Source organism: Tupaia chinensis, unplaced genomic scaffold (genome assembly GCF_000334495.1).
Source record: "Tupaia chinensis unplaced genomic scaffold, TupChi_1.0 Scaffold145916_1, whole genome shotgun sequence".
Classification (NCBI taxonomy): domain Eukaryota; kingdom Metazoa; phylum Chordata; class Mammalia; order Scandentia; family Tupaiidae; genus Tupaia; species Tupaia belangeri.
In genome coordinates, this window is record NW_006205774.1 from 1,080,571 (window position 1) to 1,102,528 (window position 21,958).

At 35.5% G+C, this 21,958-nt stretch overlaps 1 protein-coding gene across 1 annotated transcript in view; it reads left to right on the plus strand.

The window, feature by feature from the left end:
• MEOX2 (mesenchyme homeobox 2) overlaps nucleotides 1-21,207 on the plus strand; it is an 85,019-nt gene extending 63,812 nt beyond the window's left edge. The window contains exons 2-3 of the mRNA XM_006168681.3: nucleotides 1,626-1,798; nucleotides 20,240-21,207. Of these exons, the coding sequence (XP_006168743.1) occupies nucleotides 1,626-1,798; nucleotides 20,240-20,464 (398 nt within the window). The 3' untranslated portion in view covers nucleotides 20,465-21,207. The remainder of the gene's footprint in view (nucleotides 1-1,625; nucleotides 1,799-20,239) is intronic.
• Nucleotides 21,208-21,958: the final 751 nt, after the last annotated feature.

Below are 21,958 nucleotides of genomic sequence, written 5' to 3' on the forward strand. Positions count from 1 at the left end.
TCAGATAGGAGGGAAAAGAACACTAATACACACACACACACACACACACATGAATTTTCTGTACTTCTTGACATAAACAATGTTGGATGAAGAAAAACATAAACGTAGTCTAAAAGTTCCTTTATAAATCGTATCATATTACATTTTTCTTTCTTAAAAAAGCAATTAAAATGTCATTCTTTGTAACCTTTAGTTAACTGTAACTATTTCCTATATAACTTCTCTCATTTGAGCTCTAGAAGACCTAATTGTACTCCTACCTGACACACATGCCATGGCTTATGTGTACATGTTCTAAAATAGCTAGGAACCTAAAACCATTTTCACAAGAGTTCTGGCATGCCCCTTTATTTTTGTTAGGTTGATACTTCACTGATGATAAATTTGGCATGAAGCACTAGAGTTGTATCTGATGACTTTTCATTTGGGTATGCAGTTTTTTTCTATTCTGTATCCATTCTGTTCTTTAAGCAATTCTTCTAACCTGATAGAGTAAGGATAAATTAAATACTGTGTATTAATTATATCTTGATCACTGAAGAATAAAGAAGGAATAATGTGTTCCAAATTATTATCATTTTTTAAAATTTATTTATTTATTTTTACCATGATCAAGAGGGACAAACATGCAGGCAGAGACAGACAGGAAGCATCCCCCACCACTGCTGTAGCACTGCAATCCATCTTTAGCTTCAGCCAGCTGAGATCCTGTACCTGTACGGCTTATCAGGGAGATCTTGGGGCCTGAACTCAGAACCTCTCTGTGTGGGTCTGACTTGCAGAGCATCCCATATTACTGCTGTGTCACCATTTAGCCCCTATTATTGTCATTTCTACATTGCATTATGAGATTTGGTGATGTGGCTAGCTGAGATTAGTTGTGAAAATTACATTTATCTTATGTGTAATGAGACACATACTTTAGACTCTGTTCGTATGTTAAGTCATATGGACATAGATTTATGTATATCTATAAATATATAAATAAATATATATATATCTACATTGGACTAAAGATGACATAAAATTAGAGAAGAGTATTGCTATTGTTTTCAAAGAAACTGTACTAACATAGAAACTAAAAAAACGATAAGCATACATAGTCTTTTTCAAAGGCTCAGTCTGTCTAAGAATTTTATGGTCCAGCTGGCAAACATTTGAATTGGTCAAATATTTATATACCGAGTTTTCTATTTATTTATTATTTTAAAGAATTAGTCAGTTCAATTATACTTAGACCTTAACATACACAAGTATTTGTTAAGCAAGCTATTAGACAATTTTTCACATCTAACATTGCTTTCTAAAGAGGCTTTGGTTTATTCTATCATTATATTAGATGCAGTTAAGATTTTTGTTCATATTTTGTACGAAAAGATTAGACACTTCTCCAATTAGATTATGAGTTACTTGAAGGCAGATTAAAAACATAAAATATATATCTCAGCTTCTTGAAGTGAGATCAATCTTATTGTTCCTGGCCTCTATTTATCCCAGTTCTAATACAGTGTCTGGAAAAGTAATCACTCAGTAACTTTAAATGACAGAATCCCATGTGTTGAATGAATTAATGAATATTAATACTCTCTGACTTCTTCTTTTGTTTGTTTGTTTTTTTTTTCCAGACTCCCAGGAAGGAAATTACAAGTCAGAAGTCAATAGCAAACCTAGAAAGGAAAGGACAGCTTTCACCAAAGAGCAAATCAGAGAACTGGAAGCAGAATTTGCCCACCATAATTATTTGACGAGACTGAGGCGCTATGAGATCGCAGTGAATCTGGATCTCACCGAAAGACAGGTAATTCTCGTTGTTGTCATTATCTAATATTTTTCATTTCTTTGGGTTAGGAATCTTCTGTTGCCATTTTTGAAATACCTAGATTCATGATTTAAGAATCCTAATACCTAGATTAATGGTTTAAGAACCAAAGTGAAAAACATAATGGAAGACAGATAAATAACACTATTCTATAATATAATGTGTTCTCTGCCCAGCAAAATGACTAAGTTAAGGATAATAGAGTGATATTTAAAAGAAAACCATATTCATTGAGTTTAAGAAAGAATCCTTTATTCTGCTATTATGTCTTTGCTTTTTTAAAAAAATAAATTATTTCTCTTCCATAATGATGGCCTATGTTGAGGAATTTTGTATACTTTTAAAATCTTCCTAGGGCATGATAGGACATTGGCAGCCCTAGAAAGCATCCTGTGTTGCTCAGGATAGAGTATGTTATGTTGTGGTTATATTATTAACCCTCAAGCCTCAATGGCATAACACAAAAATGTTCATTATTTGTCCACTCTCCACACTAACTCTACAAACCCAGAATTCCCAATAATCACTCACAGACCCAATCTTTGGCATCTCAACATGTGGTGTCCTCACGGTCACAGGAGGTAAGAAAGAACTGGAAGTTCATGCATTGACCTTTAAATGTTTTCACCTGGAAATGACCCATGTCACTATCATTTACAATCTAAAGTCCAGCCAGTATGGCCAAATGGTACAACTTAGGAGCAGGAAGGCTGAGAGGAGGCAAAGGCAGATAGATCATTGATAACTATTTCTGCCACATTATCTGAAATATTTTTCAAAATGTATTGATGTCAGCAATCCAAAATTATGGTACTCACTCCTGTAGGGAACACTTTGAAGTTATTCATTAGCTGTGGATCTCCATTAGCAAGACCTGAATAATATTTTAATTACTTTTTTTTAGATCCCTTTGGATGACAAATGATTTAGCCCAGTAGTGTTCCAAGGTTCTTGTATAAATTCCAATTCGCCCTAGAAGAATCTAGCCTACTGATGGTTAACAGTGGCTAATCTTTATGAAAACATTCCTGAAAGGCAAAGGCAAACATCTTTATGGACAGTGCAGTTATAATTGGCACTCTCAGAGCTGGAGTCTGATTTCCTCTCTCACTGTACAGACCTTCTCTAGGGATCCCACTGGAACCAAAGAAATATCAACAGGGTGTGGACAAATGAAGGCATATCTTAGGAGAGCAAGTTATTTTATCCAATTTCTTAAATCATCTGCTTTCCTTCTGTTAATTTTTACATTTTGGCTTCAGTAGGTTATTTCTGGGTAGAAGAAATATACAGAGGAACACTTTTATGTGGTTTATTTATTGGCAGTTTATATTTGATTAAATATTATGACTAGTACCTATGTTATGGAGCACATTTTCCTTCCCTTAAACTTTACAAACAAAGTTTCCCTTATACGTATCCAACGTTCGGCATGCTGGAAAGCAGAATCTAAAATCTATATCATCAAGCATTTGCTTTGTTTTTATTTATGTATGGTTTAATGGGAATCAGAAAAAGAAAGAGAGAAGCAGGGAAATTCCACATTGATGTCCTTATGTAAAGACAGGGAACTCCAGAGATGCAGCCATTTTTTTTTTTTTTTAATTAATCCAGCATCATTTATTTAACAATTTTTTTTCATTACTCATCAAAAAATTTGCTTCTATGATGATTCAAGTTTCCTATGTGTAAATTCGTTTCTGGGTCATTCCACTGTTCCACTGCTATCTCTGATCTCCCTTTTTCAGTGTACACTATACAGACTATTTCCCACAGTTGCCAGAATGATCCTGATCCAGAACGGTTCCTTTCTACTGGGTAATGGGCTCATCACTGTACTTCCATCCGTGAGAAATTCTGAAGCCACGATGTTCCTGCAGGGCTGGGAGGATGTCTGCCCCTCTGCTTTTTTTCCAATGGTCTTTTTCTTCCTCATGCTAATAGACCCAGTGTGGTGACTGACAGCTTCCCTAGTGCATTGCCTTAGAGCTCCTTTTTGTGTGGGGCCTTCATATCACCTTCATTACAACCCTGTGGCAGATGACATTCAGTAGGTGACTAGCTGACGCTTGCAAGGGCTGGGAAGGGTGGATCCATTAGCAGGGAGCGTTGTCTAGTAGGGCAGCAGGGCAAGCTATTAGGACGACCATGGCGTTGTCCTCACTGTTAAGACTTGTAGGCCTTCCGTCCCCCTTTCAGTGGCGGCAGCCCCTTTGCCACATCAGGATTTGCCATGTTTTAAATGTACATGGAAGAAATCAGAAACTAGGATTTACTTCTAATATATAGAAATGGCAGGATGCAGTATTGTGATCTTAGCCAAGAGAAAGATCAAGATTCTGTGCTTACTAATCTGGGATGGTCTATGGTTATCTGACCATGGAGCAGAAGTTTCACTTTTGTCTAAGATAATTCCTTTCTGGAAGCAATTCTGTAAATCTGGTTTAAGGATTTTGAAAGTATATTGCATTTATTTTCTTTATTCTTAACTCAATGGCTGTGCTAGGAAAAATTATTTGCAGAAATTATATGCACACATGTATACACACCCACACAATATTAATCTCTGCTTTTTAAAAATGTTCTCTTTTCATTTTGTATCTATTAGCCCTTGCTGTTAACAAACTTTACATTTTATTGGTCACAATTTTGTGGGTCAGACATTTAGATTGAGTTTAGTTGAATAGATATACTACCAGCTTTTCTTAAATGGAATTGTGGTCAGTTGGTGTACTGACAGAGCTGATTGGCCCTAAGCTGGAATACTAAGTCTCTGTTACATGTGTTTTCATCTTCTAATAGACTAGCCTGGGGTTCTTCAAATGATAGTAGAAGAAATTCCAGGAGTATTGAGAGAGAACACTCCAATCCCTAAGGGCTTTGTAAGCCTCTGTCTACATCTACATTATATTTACTAATGTCCCAGTGTCCAAAGCGATTTACATGACCAAGGTAGGGGGGGACCAACCCCTTGGAAATCAGTTCTGAAATGATCTAACCATAGCCTCATGAGGAAAATAAGGAAGCAAAAAATTTGAGAAATAACAAGATTTTCAAATAATTGAAATTTATGATTGAATATTATGCAAATGATTTTTAAAAATTTCATAAATCTCTATTTGAAGTTATACAGGTTAATATGAAAAGATTTGTGCATGTGGAAATTAAATTCCTAATAAATACTAAGTTTTTGGAGGGCTGCTATAGGCTAGTCAGAAAGAATCAATTCAATAACAATTCATTATAAGAAAGATATGAATAAAATTCCTAGATTTGCCACTTGAAATTGTATATTCTTAGGTGAGTAATAAACTCTCAAGGGCACAAATTAAAACTGCCTTTTCTTTCTTTTGTTCAGATTTATATGTCATAATCTATATGCAAGAATTTTTAGCCCAAACTATAAAACACAATGATCACCCAGAAGGAAAAAACTTTGCTGTGTAAGGCATTATTGAATTAATTCTTTTGTAACACAAATATTTGCTGAGTTAGGTGCTGGAAATACCATCTTGTTAAAATAAGCTAGAGAAATAACTGCTAGAAGTCACAGAAGAGGCAAAAGTTGAACAAGTATTAACAATTGTGATGAGTAATGAGTATCACAGGAGAGTGATAGGGTTGTATGGTATACATTTTCTGGTGATGCTAAATATTAATTTTGTTCTTTTATTTCTGTGCATATATGGTGCCTTAAATTCAGTGTCCTAAATTAAGAATCAGAACACACTGTATCTATCTTAAATTAAGATACTTAAGTATCTTAAATTACATTTTTATTTTCTGGGCTGAATTTTACTGTGTTGAGTTTATTAGAAAAAATATTGTATGCTGTCAGTCATCAATTTTACTGTTCTTGAAGGTTGGAATGCATATTCTTTCAAAATGTCAAGACTCTTATTCAAGTTAAGTATTTTCAGAGGCTGAGTTTTAAAGTTATAGACATAGAATTGTAGACTGAACAGTTTTTAATCCATTGTCCTTGAACTGCAATGTGGTTTGTGTTAATACTTTTGTGGTTGTTGTAACGAAACACCAGAGACTACTAAGTGGTTTATCAAACAACAGAAATTAATTTCTCACGGTTATGGAGGATGGAAAGTCCAAGATCAATGATCAGCAGACTTAGAGTCTGGCAAAGGCTTTCTCCCGGACAGTCATCTTACTTTGACCTCACGTGGTTGAAAGGCCTACCTGGCCCTCTGAGGTCTCTCTTACATCACTAATCCCAATAATGAGTAGTCTGCTTTTGTGAACTAATCATCTTCCCAAGACTCCACTTCCTAATACCATCGCCCTGAGGTTTGCAATTTCAACATACAAATTTCCAGGGGATACAAACATTCAGCTCGTAATCTCATTAATTTGGTTTTGCATTATCATACATGCTTATTCATGTAGTCTATATTTTTTTATTATTTTATTTAACTTTATTTATTTACTTAAATTTGACCAGAGAAGGACAGAATGAGAGACAGGGAAAGTGAGAAAGCAAGCCGCCAGGTCCAGGACTCGAACCACAGTCAGCCAGGTGGGAGTCCAGAAACCTTAACTACCAAACCACCTGACAGCTCCAAGTCTATACATTCTTAAATTGCATGCTTTTGTAGGATTTCTTCTTATAAAATATTCTAATTATTGATATACACTCTCTTCATTTCCATTCTATGAGATTTACTTTTTCCATACAAGGTAACTTGAGATTTAGAATGTAACATATATACAGAAGAATTATATCTAACTTCATAATGTTCAATTTTTCCCTTAGCTGTCACAGAATTCTCTAAGTCTAAATTATTTTTTCTTTCAAGATTCAAATGCTGAGAAAAAACTCATCTGTATAGTATCTAAAGGGGAAAAACAACAAATATTAAATTTTCTAGATCTATAGCAGAATTGCTTTAGGGGAACAATTTTTTCCTAATTAAAAACACATTTTATAGTCAGAACTAAACTTTAGACATACTTTCATATAGAAGTTTTAAATTCATTTGTCGAAAGAAGAAGAAAATAAGAGGCTCACCCTACAAAGTAATTCCATGTCAGTATGTAGGTAATGAAGAAACTTATTTTATGTTGAATAAAAATACAGACCTTAGGGAACTAGCAGTTAGCGTAATGGCTATGTTGCTGGACTCCCACGTAGTTGACCGCGGTTTGTGTCCTGGACCCAGTGGCTTAAAACTCACGCCGGGCGCGTGTGCGTGTGTGCCCAAGATCCTGAGAGGAGAATGGAGGAGAAGGGATTGTGGCATGACCATCCCCCCCTGGGGGGTGATTTCTCGCTTTCTGTCTCTATGTCTCTCTCTGTCTGTCTGGCAAGCGTACGTGCCCTATAGCGAAAACCTCTCAAAAAACAAAACAAAACAAAACAAAACAAAAATACAGACCTTAGAACAAAGTTGAGCTTCAAATGTTTTAATTAAATAATTCTGGAGCTGACCTGCCATACAGTGGTAAAGCTGCGTGCACTGGAGGCTGGATCCCACTTGGTTGACTACAGTTTAAATCCTAGTTAAGGTGGTTTGAAAATACATGAGGCATGTGTGTGTTTCTGCTCAAAATCCTGACAGAATGGAGAAAAAATTGTGGTATAATCATGTTCCATTGTGGGGTGAAGGTAGGGGTAATTTTTTTTCTTCCTGGTGAGTGTATGTGCCTTCTGATAATAACCATTTTTTTAAAAATTATATTTGTTTTGTGAAAGAGTTATTACACTAGTAATCTTTCAGCTTCTAGTTTGCAGCTTCTAGTTTGCAACATATTCTCATCTACCCTTCAAGAGCAGCACCTAGAAATCTTCTATTGGCAAGGTCACCCACAATATTTTGAAGAACCACTCAGTCTAAAGACCCACATGTCTCAAGAAACTTTAAAGTTAGACAACCTTACTCTGACTTTTTTCTCCAACCAGATAAACTTGAAGAAAGCTCCCACCAGATTTTTAATATCTCACAATGGGAAGAAGAGAGAAAGCAGCTGCATGACAATGTAAAAGGAGCCATAAAATGGACAGGTTTTTAGAGTCTTGGTTGCCACATACAGAAGGAGTGAAAGATCCTTCTGCTTCATAAGATCTTTTTGACAGAGGAATCAAAGGTGCCGTGCTGCAGATTTGTAAACTAGCTAAGTTACCTGAATAAGTGGACTGATTTCGTGATATCTCTGCCAAGAGAAATGGGGAAAGGAAAAACAAACAAAGCCTACCACCTAGTTGGATCAAACTTCGTTAGTGGAAATGAGAAGAATTATATTTTGTTTATTACTCATAAATCATTAAATGGCCCGATGCTGATTATTTTAAAAATAACCATGAATTGTTTTGAAGGACTGTAACAGAATTTTTTGTGTGCTAAATACATACTGGTTTTGCCTTTTACTCAGATTTTTTACACAGTACCTCTCCTTCAAAGGCTTATTTCTATAAATTTATATAACTATACCAAGTTATTTAGCTGAGAAATTAGGTCTCTGTAACTAGACATGCTTTCTATTCAAATTAATCCAAGACTACCTGTGTAGCCAAGGATTTTGGAATATTCCTTCATAACCTTTGAGTGGTATTTTACAGTCACCTAAAGTAATAGTAAGATTTTTTTTGTTTGGTTAATTCATGGTGTGACCTACTTTTTAAAATTTTTTTAATAGAGATTTTTGCTATAGGGTGTATGTGCTCACAGGAGAGACACTGAAAGAGACAGACAGAAAGCAGGAAACCGCTACCAAGGATGATGGCCACGCTATAATCCGTCCTCCTCCTTTCTCCTCTCGGGATTTTGGGCACGTATGCACATAAGGCCCGGCATGACTTTTAAGTATCTATTTTCTTTTCTTTTCTCTTTAAAAAATATTTATTCATTTCATTTTATTTATTATTACTATTATTTTTTAATTTGACAGAGAGAGAGGGAAAGTGAGGAAGCAAGCTGCCAGGTCTGAGACTCAAAACAGCCACGTGGGAACCCAGCAGCTTAACCACCACGCCACCTGCCAGCATCAGCTTCTGGAAATTTTGAGAAGCCAATGAAAATTTTGTTTTGTTTGTTTGTTGCTTTTTGTAATTTGTGGTAGGGTACATGTGCTAACTGATGAAAGATTGAGAGAGAAGGGAAAGTGAGAAATCACTCCCTGGGGGGATAGTCATGCAGCAATCCCTTCTCCTGCATTCTCCTCTCAGGATTTTGGGCATGCATGCACAGACATCAGGACTGATTTCAATCTGCAGGGTCCAGGACTTAGTCTACCAGGTAGGATCCAACTGGTAACCTCTGCGCCACCTGCTGGGTCCTTGTCTTAATTTCAACAAGATTTCCTATTCTATTCAAAGGTATATAAAGCAGTTATATGCATATGCAAGGTCTGGCTTTAGATCTTGCTATAAATATGCATATGTACATATACATATGCATATAACACTTGTATGTGTTTTCTGATGTCTTTAAAATAATCATTCCAGTTCTAAGAGAATTAATTAGAATTTGTAGAGACTTTGGTTATAACATAACTTGTACCAATAGTTTCCATATTTCTACAACTCATATAAAGCTCAGAAACACATTCAATTTAGAATGGATTTTTGAATTTTGAATCCTGTTGAACTTTTCCCAGCTATTGTAATTATTGACTATTTTTCATGGGTCAGTGGGTAGCCCTAAGATAGGAATAATTATCTTTATAAATTTTTAAGGTAGTCTTGAAAGTCAGGAGGTAGTCTCTAAATATAATAAATGAAATGATCAAGGTTGTGAAGGCCCACATTTATTCCGATAAAGAACTGGAAGATTTTTTAGAAATAATCAGAATGCTAATTTAGCTGGACTGAACCATACATAGTAAATCGCCAATGTTCTTTTGTTCTTCACTTATAACAATGGTAAGTTTGTATGTTTTAACTAAATTTTACCATTTTGGAGGCTTTACTCGGATGTAGGTAGCATAGATGCAGTTAGACGAAATAGTGTATGTGGATAGTTGCATGTTGTTAACTATTGTTAAACATCATCCTGGAGGTTAGACAAGATATTGAAAACATTATTCAATTGGTTTCAGTAGTTAGAACAAAACAGATGCCAAGTAGTTGTTCAGAATAGACAAATTCCATTATCTTCAAGTAATCTTCAGAAATTTGATAACGCAATAAAGGAGAAAAAGTGCCTATTTTGTCTTGATATTGGCAGTTAATTTTACAAAGTTATTCATGATGTACTGAGGGAAACAATATTTCATTTAAAATGGAGAAGTATAGCTATTTATTTACTCATGTCAAATAGAGGATTAGAAGTAGTGAATGTCCACTGCAAATTATAATTATTACTGTAGGCCATTGGAGTTGAATGTCATCAATTACGACACAAAAGAGGGATAGTTATTGGCATTGACTAAAGATCAAGTTAAAAGAAATCAATCCTCTAACAACTTTGCTCATCACAGAAATAACTGCTTTGGGTTCATATTTGGAAAGAATAATGAGTGCATAAGATTGGTTTATAATCATTTTTGTAAGATTAAAACTTGTTAAAAGGAATTTCATTTATGGCCCACTGAAATGATTAATTGTTCAATATGTTAATTGCCCATGACTGAAATAACTAATGTATATTTAGTTTGTTTAAAAATTAGTGAAATAGTAAATTTTATGACTATGTTAATGAACCTATTTCTCAAGACTTATAAATAGGAAAAAGAACATAAGAAACAGGAAGTTTCAGAACTGAACAGTACTAAGGAAGGAAAGTGACTCCCTGGCCATAGACAATGTGCTAAAATAGAGGATAGAGAGATCAAGCAGCCCTGTAGACAGAAATTCAGTCTTTTTTTTTTTTTTGCTATAGGGCATGTTCACTTACCAAGAGAGACAGAGAGGCAGAAAGTGAGAAATCACCTTGCAGGGGAATAACCATGCTGCAATCCTTTCTGTTTCATTCTTCTCTTGAGATTTTGGCCATGACATGCCCGGCATAGATCAAGCTGCCAGGTCTGAAACCCGAATCACAGTCAGCTGGTGGGATTCCAGCACCTTAATCACTATGCCACCTGCTAGCCCTGAATTTAGACTTTTTAAAAGCTTATTTATTTATTTCATGAGAGAGACAGAGAGAGAGAGAGAGGTAGGAGGCAGAGATAAAGATGAGCACCCACATGGGGTCTCATGCCTGGACTGTCCCCTCCCCCCTCCAACCTTTAGCCAGTCAGGATCACAGGCAAGCATGTGTGTGCTCTCCATGTAAAGGTCAACCAGAACCAACCCCCAGTCTTTCATGTGGCTTCCAGCATTGCAAAGCATGGTGCTAACACTGCACTATCACAGCTGGTCCAGGAAGAAACGTGTCCTAAACCCACATATCTTCCAACATAATCATGAACAACCCTTCCCACCCTGATACATTGCTGAAGAAACAGTAAAGTCAAGCCGACAATAAGCTTCTTGGAAGCAATTGAAGGATTCACTTTCCTAATCAGATATAAATCTATCTACTCTGGCAGAAAGAGTGCTGAAACTTTCATTTTCTCATTGTTCACTTTTATCTGAAAGCATTCTTGGTTCTAATTCTTCAATTCAATTTCTAATTTCTCCCCTGAACTACTTGGGTGAGTTCTTTAGGGCTCATTTACATTGGCTTTGCTAGATCACCTACCATGACCAAATTTAATCACTGGGGATATGACTAAGTCTGAGAGTTGTATTTGTACAATTATTCTTTGCATGTTTTCACTTCTTAAAGATGTGGATAAATATTTGTTAGACAGTGTCTACAGGATTCTAAGTGCCCAGATAAAATGGAAACAGTTGGAATATTAAATCGACAAATCCCAGATGTTTAAAGACATCTGGATATGTCCCTGAAATGTTCAGTTTCAGCCAGATGTTCAGTGTTAAGGTTCTTTTTTTCTTCCCAAAACAGACACTTACAGTATTATATAAACATGGGCTATAGAATCATATAGATTTAATTTTTATCAACCTATTTACCTCTGGCCACCTTAGGAAATTAATTATGCAATTATCCACAATCATATCTCATTTGTGCTCTCTTGTGATTTATTATCCATAGTTCGAGGACAGATATTGGGAACCTATATGATGCCAGAATGCAAATGACCTAATAATGAAGAATTAACAATGATTATTTAGCAAATGACAATAATTAGTTTTACGGTATTTTATTACAAGCAAAATATAATTTCTAGACTCTGATATACATCAATCAAACACATTAATCCCAAACTTTTCTTGATTCCTTTCTTCAGTAAAAAGAGTCAAGAGGAATATAGTGTTCTATTTATTTAAAGAGTAGTCTGATCATCTAGACAGTGTAAATACTCCTTTATTGACTAAGAGGAAAAGTGAAACTTCTGTGTGATAAGACGTTCTGAGGACTAAAGTCAGTAACTGAGCATTTTAAAGATTGCATTAGTCTATTATTGTGTTGCTAAACAGACCAATGGAGGCTTATTTAGCTCACAATTCTGGTGCCAGGTGGTGCTAGCATTTGGCTGGCTGTATTACAACATGGCGGAGAAAAGTGGAAAGGTCAGCAGACATGTGAGAAAGAGACCTGAGAGCAGCTTTTACTTTTACAAGGAACAAACCTTCTAGGAGAGTGAGAATTCACTCCCTCTCAGGAGACAGCAGTGATCTACTTGTGGCAGCTATGCCTCCATGATTAGACACTGCAAAGGGACCAGCAGTTAGCATAATGGCTATGTTGCTGAACTCCCATGTAGTCGACTGCAGTTCAAGTCCCAGACCTGGTGGCTTTAACTCACACTGGGTGCGTGTGCATGCATGCCTGAGATCCCGAGAGGAGAATGGAGGAGAAGGGATTGCGGCATGGTCATCCCCCATGGGGAGTGATTTCTTGATTTCTGTCTCTCTGTCTCTCTCAGTCTCTCTAGTGAGTGCATGTACCTTATAGCATAAACCTTTCCAAAATAAAAAAGAAGTAGACACTGCAGACTAGGTCTCAACTCTTAGAGCTTTTACCACCTTCTGGCATCATGACTCTTGAGACCAACTTTCCAGATCACAAATCTTTGGAGAAAAAGCCATTAGCCAAACTACTGCAGATATTAACTACTAATATAGTAGGTTATTATATACTTTTGTTCTTTTTTATTATAAAATTTTTGTTTAAAAATACTATCTGCATGCAATGTTAAGTGTATTAGGTTCTGTTCACCTTGCTTTGATTTCATGAATAATAAAATGTTTTCATTACTCAGATTCTTGGAATAAAGCATTAAATTTAATCTGAGTTATTGGTCCAACTATATAACAAAACACCTACCTTAGACACAAGCTTGCAAAAAGAAACTATACATCTGTGTGTGTGTGTGTGTGTGTGTGTGTGTGTGTGTTCACACTTGGGAGGTAGTTGTGGTGCTGGATTCCCACATGGCTGGTCATAGTTTGAGTCCTGGACCTGGGGGCTTGCTTTCTCACTTTCCCTCCCTCTTTCTATCTCTCTTTGGTGAGTGCATGTGCCCTATCGCAAATTAAAATAATAATAATAATGAATAAAAATTAAATAAGTATGTTTTTTAAATAAAAGGGTGCCAGCAGGTGGCATAGTGTTTAAGGTGTTGGACTCTCACATGGCCAACTATGGTTCAAGATCAAGATCTAGCAGCTTAAAACTTACCCTGAGCGTGAGTGCACGTGTGCCCAAAAGCCCAGGAGGAGAATGGGAGAAGGGTCTGTGACTGGCTATCCCCTCAGGAGGCTGATTTCTCACTTTCCTTCTCACTGTCTCTCTCTGTCTCTCTGGCGAGCTCATGTGCCCGATGGCAAAAACCATAAACGCACACATAAAACACTTCCTTATTCAGTATTTCCCAGAAAATTTGCAGATTAAAGGATATAATTTACTTGAAGCCCAAATAAAATAATGCAATCTCACAAAATGTGTGTATTATTCAAAGGTAGTAGGGTATGATTGCTTTATCGTATTTAACACATTTGATGATCCTGCTTCCTAGGGTTCTGCCCTAGCTTACTAGGATGGACGATTCAGAAGGTACACAGGATGACAGCAGCAGCTAGAGCATGAGAGGAAAGAAGTTGTTTGTGTCATAATTGCAGAGAACAGCAGGGCGGGGCGCTGAGCATGGGGGTGCGTTCTATACCATCTTAGGTACCATTACGGAGGGATTAACTGTGACACCAACTAGAACAGCACGCGGTCCTGGCATAGTCTGTAAAATGGGATGCTAATCCTTACACATCTCAGCGTAGGCTGAAAGCCTCATACATAGCTAGTAAAGTATCTGTAATTTACAACACCCTTTTCTTGACTGTGACTGCCTTAAGGGCAGGAACTATGCTTAATTATTGTGCATTCCTCACTTCAAACTCTCCCATCTTTAATCTAACTCAATACTGTGTACTAGGCACCCAGGAATATTTTAAAATGTATGAACAAATAAATAGAGATTCCAATCACCAAGGAAAAGTGAAGTTATTTTCACTGTATGTGGTTTGTAAGTGCAAAGTGTTACCTCAATTTTGCTTATAAATTTTAATAAAATAATTAGAATTTTTATTTAAAAACATAGAGGTTAACCTGTGGCACAGTTGGATACCATATAGCAGCTAGATACGATATGGCCAATTGTGTAGTTCGAGTCTTGGGGCCTGGAGGTTTGAAAAACATGCCAGAAGCATGTGTATGCCTGCCTAAATTCCCAAAAGAAGAAATGGAGGAATAGGGATTGAAGTACGCTTGCTCTCTCTCTCTCTCTCGCATACATATCCTCTAGCAAATTACAAAAACAAAACAAAACAAGAAGAACATGTCAGACATTCGGATTCTTATCCTTTTGCTATCTTAAAAATGGAAACAAAGAGGGACCAGCAGTTAGTGCAATGGCTATGTCGCTGGACTCCCATGTAGTAGACCGTGGTTCGCGTCCTGGACTCAGTGGCTTAAAACTCACGCCGGATGCGTGTGCATGCGTGCCCAAGATCTGGAGAGGAGAATGGAGAAGGGATTGCAGTGTGGCCATCCTCCCCGGAGGGGGCGGTGATTTCTCGCTTTCTATCTCTCTGTCTCTCTCTGTCTGTCTGGTGAGTGCACGCGCCCTATAGCAAAAACCTCTTAAAAAAAAAAAGATTAAAAAAAATGGAAACGAAAAACTTTTTATTTCACTCAAACGAATGAAGCTATATTGATGAAGTGTATTAAGTTAAACAACAAATTTCTTTCATTAATAAATTGACTGTCATTATGTTGTTATTCTAATAGCAATATTAACCTATAACCTATAATCACATTTGTAGGTCTTTTGTGACTAATAAAGAAACATTTTTTCTTTCCTTACTTCAATTCTCTCCAATATTTATTTTTATTTTTTTTTATTTTTAAGTTTTATTTATTCATTCATTTATTTTAATTTGACCAGAGAGACACATAGATTAAGAGAGAGAGGGAAAGTGAGAAAGCAAGCCACCAGGTCTGGGACTTGAACCATGGTTGGCCATGTGGGAGTGTCCAGTGCCCTAAACCACCATGCCATCTGCTGGTCCCCTCTCTCCAATATTTTATAGCATATTTGAAAATAAGTTTAGAGACATTGATTTTTGCAGTTGTGCATTTTTCCTTCTTTCAAGAAGATGTGCCCCATGTGTATCTGTTGATATTTTATGTTTTATTACTAAATTCATGAAGTTCCAGTCACAAATATGTAATCTACACTTAAACAAAAGAGGATATCATATTAGAATTACTATATATTCCTCAAATGCTTTCACAAACATATGTGTATATGTTTACATATTGTACGTACCTGTTTATATACATGCATATATATAGCTACTATTGACATCTCTAGTCTTTTATCGGTCTGCTTAAAAAACAAATTGCTAAAATTCCAAATAGTAGATATAGAAACCAATACAAAATAGCCGATAGTATTTCTAAAATCAATTCCATATGTTTGTGTTTTTCTCATTTAGAATCGCATATTACAGGTTTTATACGGGTATTGTAAAATTACTGTATCCTTCTCCTAGGAATGGAAGTAAGTGAAGATTTTAAGAAATGTTTTCTTCCCATTTTTCTGCCAAGATGATTTTGACTGATGTTTCAGCACTTGGTGGCAGTGATGATAATGACTTGTGTGTTTCTTCCATCTGGAATTGTCCATGGAGAAATTATCCCTATGGAGACTCTGGAAAGGCTCATTATTCCAATATTTCAAATATGAAAATTGAAGCAAAGAGAAGTATAATTTTCTCAAATTCACACAAAAACTCAGAAGTGTAGCCAAGGTAGAGCCCGGCTCATGTGGAATAGATCTAATCCAATGTGCTATGTCAAGCTTGCAAAGGTAATTAAACTGAGTGGTATAATTACATAAATTATAGTACAGGAAAATAGTGTCATATTTACAAACCTAATTATATCAAGTGGGAAAATTACCTGAAAGGCAGTAATCACATGGATGGAGTTCACATACTTTATTTGCTTTACTTCTATATCCTGAATGCTTTAAAAATAGGAGTTTGAAATAAAACAGGAACAAGGAAAAAAAAAAAAACCCACCTAGAATTGGAACAAACCAAGCACACCGCCACGTTCAAATCCTCACACCATATTTTTCTTCTGTGTGATCTTAAGTGAATCTCTTAAATTTTGTCCAATTTCCTCATGTATAAAATAGGAATAATGCTTACAATATCTGAAAAATATATTAAAATAATGTCTAAAGTATAGCTGCCAATCCTTATATAGATATGTAATAAAAGGTAATTACTGATTCATTTGGTTAATAAGTAATGATAGTACATAAATATTCATCAATTGGTTTGTAATCCATCTTTTCTAATACATTTATAATTTTTTAGTGGATTAATACATTTATGGATAATATATGATAATTGATTTCAATTATGGCTCAAAAGTGAGGCCAAGGAAAATCTCGAGTTGAAAATTAGCTCAATTTAAATATTTAATTGGGTAAGCATCTGAGGAAACTACTAATTTTGAGAAAGTATTGTAATTTATGATCACTGATATAAATATGTCTTCAGAAATTTAATACAATTATGTTAACCTTTGCCTTAGCACTATATATTTAAAGAAATTGTGGTTGCTTCTATTATGAAAGTGACGAATATTCAAAATATTCCTGATGTAGAAGAATAAAACTAATGAAACTATTCCTACTTATTATAAAGCTATAATATTTTGGACAGTGCAGTTTTATCACAGATATAGAAAAAAATTATAATTAAACAAAAAATGAAACAATAAAGCCATGTATTTAAGAAATTTGGTTTATGAGAGAGTTTAAACAGCAATCACTGGAATTAGGGTGGATTGTTTAATAAATGAACCTAGGACAGCTTGTTATCTTGGTAATAAATATGGAATAAAGTAAATTTAGGCCTTTTCGTTGCAGCATAGACTAAAATCAATACTTTGTGAATTAACCACTTCATTTTGGAAGTCATAACCTTAAAAATTTTAGAAGACATAGAACAATATCTTCGTGATCCCAGCAAAGAGAAGATTTTTAGAGGAAGACACAAAAGAACTAGCAATTGAGACAACTGATGTATTTGTGTATATTAAGAGGTTCTTATCAAAATATATGATAAGAAAGAAAAAAGAAACAGCATAACTAAGAGGAGATATTGGGTTGTCAGAAAAGACATGATGTATTTTTCTATTTTTCTACGTAAAAATGTGTCATGGTTTTTCAGAAACCCAATAGTAGCAGACCTATAACTGTAAAGTGTTAAATTAGACTTTAGAATATATTGTAAAAGTCTAGAAATAAGACTACATTTCAGAAGGATTCAATGAAGATTGGATATGTAGAAGCATTTAGCAAAGAAGAAAAACAAATGGGCCATAAATATTTTAACAACCATTTGCAGTCAAGAAATACAAAATAAAATCATGATGAGCTAACGCTTAATGGTTGTATTGGGAAAAAAAATTAAGACTGATCATTTGAAATGTTAGTGAAGATGTGGATCAATCAGAACTTTTACACACCAGAGTGGGTAGGAGAGTTCAGCTTATACAACTTGGGAGAACAATTTCTCTATATTATTATGTTTTTTTTTTTGAGAGGTTTTTCACTGTAGGGTGCGTGCGCTCGCCAGACAGAAAGAGAGAGACAGAGAGATAGAAAGTGAGAAATCACCCCCAGGGGAGATGGCCATGCCGCAATCCCTTCTCCTCTCGGGATCTTGGGCACGTACGCACACGCACCCGGAGTGAGTTTAAGACACCGGGTCCGGGACGTGAACCATGGTCGACTACATGGGAGTCCAGCGACATAGCCATTACGCTAACTGCTGATCCCTATATTATTATGTTAAGATGGACATTTACTTACGATTGCACCATAGATGCAACTTGTGGATATACGTACAGAGAAGTTCTATTACATGTTTATCAGACATAAGTATAAGAATTTCTTTAGCAGCATTATTTATAAAAGAAAGAAAGAAAGTAGTTCAAGTGCCCATGGACAGTAGAATGGACAAATGGTATTATACAATTAGAAATAGTATCTGATAGTAAAACATGAATAAATATAGTCTCATGAATCAACAAGGACAGAGCGAAAAGCCTAAAATACAAGAAGAATTGAAGTGTATTTTTAGGCTCACATATTATAAAAGAAGTTTTTTTGTTGTTTTGTTTTGTTTCTTAAATGAAAGCTTGAGGACGGTGCACAAAATTCAAACTTGTGGTGATTTTGAGTGTGATAGAGAAATATAAGGCAAAAGGAACTCTTAGATTATTAAGAATACACAATAACAAATGCAATGTGATGGGGAGAGACTTACTCCTAAACAAGTGATGCCAATATTATTCTGGTTCTGAAAATGGATGATTATTAACTACATGCTTTTGTTATGTTTTATTTTATAACATAAATACGTTGACCATGTTAGGCAAATTCAATGAAACTTTGAAAAGAAAAACATCTCTACAAAGCTGATGTGAATTATAGAATATATAATCTCAGTAGTAGTACTTAATAAATGTCAAGAATTGTTTATTGTGACTACATTTTTAAAAAATTACTAGATTGTATACTTGAAAGTTAAAATGAAGTACTACAGGCAAAAATGGAAAAAAAATAACAGTTGAAAGAAAAGAAACTTGCTGTGAGGTGGAAAAACTCCAAGTTTGTGAAAGCGACAGTGGCAGTAATGGTGGCAAATACCTTTCAGATAAAGGTTCTTCAGTAGTTCCCTCCGCATGCTTTAAACTGGCTCAGGACTTGACAATTAGATGTCAAGTCAAAGACCTTGGGCTGCGGGAGGTGTCTTTGACCAAGACAAATTTTATATTATTATATATAAATTATTTTTTGCAACTTTTTAAAAACTCATATAAACAAGTTAAAAAGATTCAAACAATAGATCATTCATTAGGCTAAAGGACACTCCAAATAAGCACCAACTTTATTTTATGAGCCAAAGCTCACCAACCCCACAGAAAGAATGCTAATCCTTATCTCTGAAAATCAAGGGCAAGGCAGAAGGAGTGACACTGACCAATCTTAGTGTTTGCTAAGAGCCGCAAAGCCTGGCTTTGGGGTTATTTTCAAGTTTTGGTACAGATGTGTGCATTCATTTACTACTGCCACCCTCTGCCATCAGACCTCGGTGTGGCAGCAAACATGGTTTTGCTGGGTTCTGAATAAGGCTTCTTTATGCAAGGGAGCTAGTGAGATGCTGAGACCTAAATTATGTTGGTAAAAAATAAAGTACCTTTGATTGAAGGATATTTTACCCTTGGCTTGGATTCTTAGGATTTCTTAGGAAATCCTAAGCCTACCCATTTTCCTTTGGCTGTCTTTTTCACCAAGTCCCATTCTGTCACAAAACCAAAATGGGGAAGGGAGACTGCAGGAGCAGACAGGACTCCCAACTGAGCCACACCCCTGATGCATTAGCAGAGCTGAAGACCAAAAGACACTTCACAGGCTTCCAAATATATACCCCATCCCTTGCCCCATCAAACCTAAAATGTTCTGGTGAGAGTGCCTGCATGGGCAAAATGAAAACCCCAATGAAACAGACTTTCCAGAAACACCTGAGAAATATTATACTTGCACTAATTCGTAGCAACTTTTGATAGTGCTCAAGACCGTTGAGCATCCTTAATTCAAAGCTAGAGTTCTTTCTCATCTATTTCTGTTTTTTTATATTGTATGTTATAAAATACAAATAAAGTACTTTGTATGACCCTTCTCCAAGTTTTAAAATTGTTATTATGAACATGTACATTTTTAAAATTCAACATCAATTTCTTTTTATATTCACTTCTTGACGATGTCCTCATAGAGCCTCCAAGGAACTATTTTTCATTGATAATGGAAAAAAAAAAGAGACAAACATGTCGTTTTAATTCTCTTTTTTGCTTTGCTCGCCCCTTTCCTTTGTTCCAGGTGAAAGTCTGGTTCCAGAACAGACGGATGAAATGGAAGAGAGTAAAAGGAGGACAGCAAGGGGCTGCAGCTCGAGAAAAGGAACTGGTGAATGTGAAAAAAGGAACACTGCTCCCCTCAGAGCTTTCGGGAATTGGGGCAGCCACTCTCCAACAAACGGGGGACTCTCTTGTCAACGATGACAGTCACGACAGCGACCACAGCTCTGAGCATGCACACTTATGATACACACAGAGAGGACCAGCTCCATTCTCAGGAAAGAAATGTTGTGATGACCAGCCTTACCCAGACATCGTTTACACAGAGAGATGACTATGGCAATGCTTTTTAATATTATTGAATTCAGGCATTTAGAGCCTGTTTTGCATGATTTGTAGAGGGTTTACACTAAGTGCCACTTACTAAAGATGCTTCCACCGTGAAGATGGAGAGGGTGAACTTACCTTGAATAGGCCACACGTGTTTGGTCGTGTGTATGGCAGCGAGCAGGTGTGTGTTTGCTTTTGCTTGCACTGAAAATTAGATTGCTATCAAGAGCAAACTGTGAGGCATTTCTGTTCCAGGTGTCTCCCGAGTGAAGATGCCAAAGATGAAATTTCTTTGAACATTCCAGATGTAAAAGGTCATGTGTATAACAGTGGGCAGGTATTTTTGCTTTTGCTTGCACTGAAAATTAAATTGCTATCAAGAATAAACCATGAAACATTTTTATCCTGAACAGCCACAGTGCCTGAAATCACTCAAGTGGATTTAATAAAATGTATTTTAACTCTGTATATATATTACCCTTAAGTCATTTTCCTGTCTTCACTAATTTTAGCAATGCATTCATATTAGCTGATGCAAATAGGCATTCACAATGACAACCAGAACCAGCTTCCTGTCTTTTTTTATTCACTTTGTCATCCCAGAGACAATCAGTATGTGCTTACTTGTGTTCAAGTAGAGAAAAATACACTAGAGTCTGATAGGACATATTCTTGTACCACAGACAAAACAAACCTTATGTTGCATTTACTATCAACTGCTGCTAATACATTATTATAAAACTTACCTAGCTCCTCAATTCTTCCTATCTTATAGCTTGAAAAAAAACATTTAGAATCATAGGTAAATCAGTTTACCTTGCAGGAAGAGCTTTGCATGGCAGACATTGATTTTACTTTAAGAGATGTTAGCTGGTATGAATAGGATTTAATTAAAAAGAAAAGTTTTTTTTTTTTTCCTGATTGGTAGTGGCATTAGACAAAATGCAAAGCAAAATTGAGTCCTCAAGTTGATAACAAAATTCTGAATGTCTTTAAATATAAATTCAGTAAAAACACTTTATTTTTTTTTCATATGATGTATTCATGCAGAACAACAATCTTTGTATTTTGTAAAAATAAAAAAATACTGTTTAATAAATGATCCTTTGTAAATAATTTTGACCTTTTTACTGTGATTTCTTTAATTATTTTAGATTTGAATACCAACACATAAGAAAGTCCCAACTTCTGCTCTTGTGTAAATTCAGATGATTACAACTAATAATTTACATTTTAAAACTTATAATAGTGGCAGAAAAAAGTAAATACTTGGAACACAAAGAGAGTCTAAGAATAAGCATACATTATGCTATTTTATTAATTTGAAAAAATATTGCAAATTTATTACTTTATCTTCCAAGATGAAAAAATAAAATTAGGAGGAGAAAATAATATTGTTTATCATAATGAA